This window comes from Eurytemora carolleeae, unplaced genomic scaffold (genome assembly GCF_000591075.1).
Source record: "Eurytemora carolleeae unplaced genomic scaffold, Eaff_2.0 scaffold231, whole genome shotgun sequence".
NCBI lineage: Eukaryota > Metazoa > Arthropoda > Copepoda > Calanoida > Temoridae > Eurytemora > Eurytemora carolleeae.
Genome location: NW_019396122.1, coordinates 1 through 8588, shown reverse-complemented (window position 1 = coordinate 8588; position 8588 = coordinate 1). Strand labels below are relative to the sequence as shown.

Sequence of the window (8588 nt, the reverse complement as noted above, 5' to 3'; positions counted from 1 at the left end):
GCTCAAGTTTTGATTTCTAACAAGGTTTTATCAAATTACAAGAAAACACAGAGATCCTGTTAATTAATGGGATTTCTTTGTTAAATTTGCACTCTTTCTGAATAAAAATGCATCAAAAACGTCTCATAGGTCGCAAATGATATCCTAAAAAAATTCTCCACAATACTACATTCTCAGTTCAACTACCATACATTGCCGGTCACTCCCTTTAAGAATGTCATCACTTAGATTATTTTTGATAAACAGAAAGAAAAATTTTCTTTAAAATTTATTTTGAGAAAAAATTTAATAGTTCCACAACTCAGATAATTTATAACGTAATGATCTAATCTAATCAGTGTCATAAAGTTTTATAATTTTTAAGTGATTAAAATATTTAGAAAAAAATTATTAATGCTATAAAATTCTCAACTTATTAAGTGAAATAATAACATTGTGATAAAAATATTTAAAATGAGAACAGGGCAAAACTGCATGGTAATTCTTCGTTTTTATAAAATTTTTAGAATTATAATTAATATTTGCATGTTGAATAGATATTTTAAAAATCATGAAATCATCTTTAAAATACGAATTTATATTTAAATATTAAATCCCCAAGTTTTAGAATGAGATTAGATTTTTTTTACAGAAACAATTGGTGAAAATGGCCTGATTTTAATTTAGAATGAAATATTAAATTACCCCTTTACCATACTCAGTTTTTTTTCGCGTCCTGATCTCGTGTTAATATAGTGAGTGATTGATTGATTGCATAAACACATCTTGGGTTCAGGTTCGGGTTCAGGTTTAGGTTCAGTTCATTTCTTCCGTTTCTCCGTGAGCATTCTAATAAACTCTTCTTTGGTAATTACTCCGTCCTGGTCGTGGTCCTCCTCATTTATCATCTCCTGATTTATTTAGATCAGTTTTTCAGAAATTTCTGAAATTTTAAACATTTTGATTTGATTTCAAAATATGTAAAATCTTGTGTCCATTAAATGATTTAAACTTTCTGATTTTTAAATGATTTGATGTTTTTTAGTATAAAAATAAATAATGCCGTAAAACTATTAAATTAAATAAACAAAAAAATATTTTAAAAAACAAGAAAAGAATCCAAATAAATGAAAACTTTTAAGAAGAAATTTATACCTGCAAACATTGAGAAAGACTTTAAACATGGGTCTATAGTCTAGGTCTAGGTTTAGGTCTAGGTTTAAGTCTAGGCTTAGGTCTAGGTTTAGGTCTAGGTTTAGGTCTAGGTTTAGGTCTAGGTCTAGGTCTAGGTTTAGGTCTAGGTTTAGGTCTAGATTTAGGTCAAGGTTCAGGTATCGGTTTTGAATATTTAGAAGATATTTTTCAGAACATTTTTCAATTTTAAACGTTAGACCTTTCAGGTTCCAAAGTTTGTAAAATTTTGTGTTTATTAGAAGGTTTAATCTTTTCTGCCTGATTATCTTATCATATAATGCTTTTATTTAGTAGGAAAGAATCCCAGATACCCTTGTAGTTGTAATTAGATCAACTAAAATAAAAAATAAAACAAGAAAGAATCCATATTAACGAGAAAATTTACGTAGAAACCTATCCCTTCATACATGAAAAATATTCTAAACAAGGTTAAGTTCTAGGTTTAGTTCTAGGTTTAGATCTAGGTTTAGTTCTAGGTTTAGTTCTAGGTTTAGTTCTAGGTTTAGTTCTAGGTTTAGATCTAGGTTTAGTCCTAGGTTTAGATCTAGGTTTAAGTTTCTGTCTAGTTTTAGGTTATGGTCGCTTTCTAGGTCTTGGTGTAGTCTAGGTCCAGGTATAAGTTGATGTCTAGGGTTAGAAATAGGTCCAGGTTTTGGTCTGGGTCTTAGTCTAGATTTAGGTCTCTAGGATTAAACTGACCTCTATCTCCTCCTTAGTTCTAGGATTTCCTAGACTAATCATAACTGCTGCCAACTCCTCTGCAGAAATAACCCTGAACATATTTTCATATTTTATTGGTTTACAAAACGACCAAATTCTTGGCACTGCTCATTTCTGTTTTAGCCTACAGAACTTAAACTGAAAATCTGCGAAACTTTTTCATGTCTTACAGCTTAACACTAATAGGTTTCTTACAAAAAATATATCTTTAGAATCTATCAAAATCATTGAAAACATTGAAACTGAAGTCGTCTTCTCTATTTCTTTTTATTATGAAATATCGCTAAAGACTTTTGAATGTGCAGCTGATCTTTTCTAAAAATATACCCGGAACATTTTTAGAAATATATCAGTGGAAAAATTTACAAATTCTTTCAAAACTATTTAAGATTCATTTTAACAGTTTTCTAGTTCTGAATACACAGGAAAATAAAACAAACCCGTCATTGTTCCTGTCGAAGATCTTGAAGGCCTCCTCGATATCGTCGTGACCGTCCGCCTCGTTGTCCGCCGTCTTCCTCTTCATCAGGATAACAAACTCCTAGAATAGTTAAAAAGAGAATTTATTCAAAAGACCAAATTATAAATGCCCGAAATTAATTTGCCGATGGTACATTTTCGCGATGATAGTACTTTTGCCCGACATTTATGAATGTTCTTTCGGGAAAAAGTAATTCGGGCAAATGAACCTTATGTAAAGTAGTAATCTCTATTTGTATGTCCGATCATAACTCTGGAACCCCTTGACGGATTTGTCCCAAATCGTGATTGGTTAACTCGGTAGAACCACGCGAATGTATAAGTTTGTGTTGAAAAATTGTTTAGATCTCCAGGCAAAGCTTGGTTTCCAACCTAATATCTAATAAAATCAAACTTAAACAAAAATCTTAATATCTCAATCATTTTTGAGGGAAAAAACAGGCAGACCACACTTTGAAAGTCCCAGAATCAGAGGGAATATGGTCAAATAACAATATGATATTATGATACCAAAACATCTAAGATGACAGAACTATATTTAAAAAAATGAAAATGAATTTTTGTCAATATTTTAAAATAATATTTTGTGATATCTCTTCTTTCATCTTTAATCCAGTTTTTTCCCCTGTTCCATTTATATTCTCTTATTGGATATTTGTTTTATGCCAATTATTAGATAGGGTCAGACTAAGGAATTCCAATAACGCGCGTAGACAAATTTTTCTAACTTATTATGTCCGGTGTGACGTGAGATTATGTCTGGTGTGACGTGAGATTATGTCAGGTGTGACGTAAGATTATGTCAGGTGTGACGTGAGATTATGTCCGGTGTGACTTGAGATTATGTCCGGTGTGACGTGAGATTACATCCAGTGTTACGTGATATTATGTCCGGTGTGACGTGAGATTATGTCCGGTGTGACGTGAGATTACATCCAGTGTTACGTGATATTATGTCTGGTGTGACGTGAGATTATGTCCGGTGTGACGTGAGATTATGTCCGGTGTGACGTGAGATTACATCCAGTGTTACATGATATTATGTCAGTTGTGACATGAGATTATGTTCGGTGTGACGTGAGATTATGTCCGGTGTGACGTGAGATTATGTCCAGTGTGACGTGAGATTATGTCAGGTGTGATGTGAGATTAAGTCCGGTGTGACGTGAGATTATGTCCGGTGTGACGTGAGATTATGTCCGGTGTGACGTGGGATTATGTCAGGTGTGACGTGAGATTATGGTCCGGTGTGACGTGAGATTATGTCCGGTGTGACGTGAGATTATGTCAGGTGTGACGTGAGATTATGTCCGGTGTGACGTGAGATTATGTCAGGTGTGACGTGAGATTATGTCCGGTGTGACGTGAGATTATTTCCGGTGTGACGTGAGATTATTTCCGGTGTGACATGAGATTATGTCCTGTGTGACGTGAGATTACATCCAGTGTTGCGTGATATTATGTTCGGTGTGACGCGATATTATGTCCAGTGTGACGTAAGATTATGTCCGGTGTGACGTGAGATTATATCCGGTGTGACGTGAGATTGTGTCCGGTGTTACGTGAGAATACATCCAGTGTTATGTGATATTATGTCCGTTGTGACGTGAGATTATGTCCGGTGTGACGTGAGATTATGTCCGGTGTGACGTAAGATTATGTCCGGTGTGACGTGAGATTATTTCCAGTGTGACATGAGATTATGCCCGGTGTGACGTGAGATTACATCCAGTGTTACGTGATATTATGTCCGGTGTGACGTGAGATTATGTCCGGTGTGACGTGAGATTATATCCGGTGTGACGTGAGATTACATCCAGTGATAGGTGAGATTATGTCCGGTGTGACGTGAGATTATTTCCGGTGTGACATGAGATTATGTCCGGTGTGACGTGAGATTACATCCAGTGTTACGTGATATTATGTCCGGTGTGACGTGAGATTATGTCCGGTGTGATGTAATATTATGTCCGGTGTGACGTGAGATTATGTCCGGTGTTACGTGAGATTATGTCCGGTATTATGTCCGGTGTGACGTAAGATTATGTCCGGTGTGACGTGAGATTATGTCCGGTGTGACGTGAGATTATGTCCGGTGTAACGTGAGATTATGTCCGGTGTGACGTGAGATTATGTCCGGTGTGACGTGAGATTATGTCTGGTGTGACGTGAGATTATGTCCGGTGTAACGTGAGATTATGTCCGGTGTTACATGATATTTTGTCCGGTGAGACGTGAGATTATGTCCGGTGTAACGTGAGATTATGTCCGGTGTTACATGATATTTTGTCCGGTGTGACGTGTGACGTGCCCGGGTGGAAAAACATTTTCAGAATTGCTACTATTATCTTTAGATATTGGTTTATAAAAGCATTGTGGAGATACCTACTAATTGATATAAGGAAAAACGTATACACGTCAAGAATATTGTTTTCTTTTCAAATAATTGAAAAAAGGATATTCTAAACTTTCTATTATATAATAATAAGATCTATAAATATATTTTGAACGGAACTGAATACTTTTAGTTTCTAACTCCTATAGCATGGCAACCTTATGACAAAAACCTTTGATATTTGAGTTTTTAATTGAGCAGAGTTAATCGTTAAAAATTTCGATATTCAGTTGCTTAAATATACGGATTAGAAAATCAGAGTTTGTGGCAAGTATTTAGTTAAAAACTCGTTAACTCATTTAAATGGAGTAGGAATATTATAGATTTATATGAGGCGCGAAACAAAGAAAAATATTTAAACGTGCCAATGCATCATCATTACTCATTATCCATGCATACCTCGATATTCGTGTTTAACACTAAACTTCAAGTTTTCACCTCAAAATCTACAGTTCCTGATCCGTCCTCATCCATCTCATTGATCATCTGCTCCAACTCCTGCTCACTCGGGTTCTGTCCCATTGATCTCAAAACCACTCCCAACTCCTAGATATTAAAAATATTGATCTCAAAACCTATTCCAACTCCTAAATATTAAAGGCATAGATCTCAAAATTACTCCTAACTCTTAGATATCAATAGTATTGATCTCAAAACTACTCCCAACTCCTATATATCAAAAGTATCTCAAAACTACTCCCAACTCCTAGATTTAAAAACTATTTATCTCAAAACCAATGCCAATTCCTATATAAAAAAGGTATTGATCTCAAAACTACTCCCAACTTCTTGATATCAAAAGTATTAATAGAAATGATCTATCCACCCCAACTCCTAAATATTAAAGGCATGATCTCAAAACTACTCCGAACTCCTAGATATCAAAAGTATTGATCTCAAAACTACTCCCAACTCCTAGATATCAAAAGTATTGATCTCAAAACTACTCCTAACCCCAAGATATTAAAATTATTGATCTTGAAACCACTCCCAATTGTTCTTTTTATTAAAGGCATCGATCTCAAATCTACGCCCAAGTCCTGGATAATAAAGTTATTTATCTTTAAACTACTCCCAACTTCCATATATCAAAAGTATTAATCTCAAAACTACTCCTAACTCCTAGATATTCAAAGTATTAATCTTGAAACCACTCCCAACTCTTAGATATTTCATTAATTACTAATTGATCTTGAAACCACTCCTGCAGTCCCAACTCCTTGATATTAAAGACATTGATCTCTAAACAACTCCCCACTCCTATATATAAAAGACTCAAAACCAATCCCAACTCCTAAATATTAAAGAAATTGATCTCAACACTTTCAACTTCTAAATAATAAAGATATTTATCTTCGAACCCTTCCAATTCCTAAATACTAAATCATTCATCTCAAAACAATCCCAAGTTAAAGGTTCTCAAACCCATTTTCATTATCTCGAAATCTCATCGATTTTCTCATTCTAATAAGACAGATTTTTCAATACACATTTTTAAAAGCATAAACCATTTAAAAGTGGTCTCAAAATTCCCATGTTTATTTTTCGAATGTATGAAGTGACTTTTAACTTAAAATTGTTTAAAATAATCCTAAACTTTGTAGTAGATTATTTCAAATCTAGTTTAGTCCAGCCTAGGCTCATGTTATTAATTCTAACTTCTCTATATCAAGCTTGAAATTCTTATTAAAATTTTGCGCAGTGCAGGAATACAAAGTTTCATCTCTCCTGAGAAAACCATCCCAACAGACAAACTCTTCCGTCCTGTTTGTTTTATACAACAAGTTCGGAAACTTTCTCCCAAGTATTAAAGTTTACCCGGAGAACTAGCGGAACCATGCAACATCAATTTTTAATATTTCATATTCAGAAAAAGTTTACACGTTGTTATAATTTTATTTGAAAACATTTAACATTTGCTTATATAGGGTGCCCCAAAATACATCAGGATATAATGACAGTTTTACAAAATAAGCTCAACATTCTTCTGATAAAAATGTTTGTTTTTTTGGAATTTATTCTTAAACTTATTTCCTTTTGAAACTATCACAAATCACGGAAACGATTAAGAAAAAAATATCAAGCATTTTGTTTCATCTTAAAATATGAAGATCGTAATTTTAGCATGTCAATTTTTTGTTCTCCTCTCAAACAGGTTCAGTATATTTCTGAATTTTTTTTCCTGAACATCAAACAACGTTTATCAATTTATTTTTCAAACTGTTTTCAACATAGATAAATAAATAAACATAGATAGCTTATGTACGCCAAATCACCAAGAATTGTACAGTCCGCGAACTCATACTTCTAGGGGTCAAAGTGTACTTCAATGATAAGCGGGGTGGTTTGGTGTTTTAATGGATTTCATTAATAACTCAGGGGACTCAGGGAATGGAACTATTTGAACAACATTTCACTAAGCAATATATCATATTGACAAGAATTGAAGAAGGACATGAGAAGGGCTAAACTATAACTTAAATTTCTCTCTACAGAACTCATGTAGACCACAATTACTCAATGACATAAGAACAGCCAATGTTCACAACCGACCTAGTTAATCTATATAATAGGAATATCTTTAAAACATCTCTGTACATTTATATCTTTCAAGATGAAAAATGTCGTCTTATGCGCAATCTATCTTTATCTATGGTTTTCAAGTTTTCAAAATATGATCAGGTCTCCAAGTATTGATAAACCTGAATCAGGATATAGGACATCCTTGAGTTACACTCAAATGACAAGACTTTAGAGACATCTGTACGGAATTCATTTATTATCGTTGCTGCCGTCCGAAGTTCCTTGAATTATAGTTGAATTGACTTATTTAGAGAAAGATTAGATTCCAGGCAAAGCTGGGTTCCCATGCTAGTTAAATATATATTGATTAAAAACTAAATTAAAGGTCGTCATTAAAATCTCAACCTTTGTATGTAACCCTTATAGCAAGGTTGTATAATAAGTTTGCTCACTTTCGATGCGCTCCGATGTACTGGAAATGTCGTCTCCTTGTTAAAGATACGGAGTTACTCATAAAGGATGAGACTTCAGAGACGATTGTACAAAATTTATACGGTCTGTATCTTTATATTCATGATTCCCTGCAACTGTAAACCTGTATCTTTATATTCATGATTCCCTGCAACTGTAAACCTGTATCTTTATATTCATGATTCCCTGCAACTGTAAACCTGTATCTTTATATTCATGATTCCCTGGAACTGTAAACCTGTTTCTTTCTTTACCAAATCAATAAATAAGCCACTAGTTTACTTTATCTAAGGCCGAATACTAAATTTAACCTTTGGATTTGTCACATAATTTTTGGATAACCCTGTAGATAAAATTCTCATATGACGTCACTGATTATAGAGATAAGAGTGACGTCATATAAGGATTTTATTTATCTGTGCCAAGGAGACAACATTTCCCGTACCGTATGCATCCTTTTTATACAAATCCTTGCCCTGTAGTTTCTTCCAAAGGTTTTACGACGACATTTAATGAATTCGCTGGTTAGTAGTTACCTCGCCTGTAATCGACTGATCGCCGTCTACATCAAAGAGATTAAAAATAGTTTTCCACTCCTCCAACTCATCTTCATCCATATCTCCATCCATTCTTTCTAACCTTATAATATTTAACAAAAGACCCTTTATAGAATTTTTGAAAAAAAAATTAAACAAATCCAGGGGCGGATACAGGATTTAAGTGAGGGGGGGGCAAGATTTTTTAGGAACAAAAAAATGAATAATTAGGAACAACATTTGTTTGGGCTTAAAAGACTCAAAAAGAGTCAAAATTAATGACTAAAGAC

The 8588-nt window shown here is 33.9% G+C and overlaps 1 protein-coding gene across 2 annotated transcripts; it reads right to left on the bottom strand.

Annotated features, from left to right (window-relative positions):
- Positions 1-606: 606 nt before the first annotated feature.
- Positions 607-8422, bottom strand: LOC111695567 (calmodulin-beta). Of its 2 annotated transcripts, none has more exons than XM_023464933.1 (5): positions 8299-8421; positions 5207-5314; positions 2334-2434; positions 1873-1945; positions 607-890 (listed from the first exon to the last, which is right to left on the bottom strand). In XM_023464933.1, exons 1-5 carry the CDS (start codon positions 8389-8391, stop codon positions 801-803), a joined length of 465 nt encoding a protein of 154 aa, XP_023320701.1. In that variant the 5' UTR covers positions 8392-8421; the 3' UTR covers positions 607-800. The 2 variants fall into 2 exon arrangements, with proteins under 2 accessions (XP_023320701.1, XP_023320702.1); XM_023464934.1 differs by having other exon boundaries at positions 839-922; positions 8299-8422.
- Positions 8423-8588: the final 166 nt, after the last annotated feature.

Bases quoted from the DNA above. Each gene is read 5' to 3' on its own strand.
- LOC111695567 (XM_023464933.1), bottom strand. From the start codon at position 8,391: ATGGATGGAGATATGGATGAAGATGAGTTGGAGGAGTGGAAAACTATT. The intron at 2,435-5,206 runs GTGAAAACTTGA...TAACTATTCTAG, and splicing joins CAGGAACTGTAGATTTTGAG to GAGTTTGTTATCCTGATGAA. The intron at 891-1,872 runs GTCAGTTTAATC...TAAATAAATCAG, and splicing joins GAACTAAGGAGGAGATAGAG to GAGATGATAAATGAGGAGGA.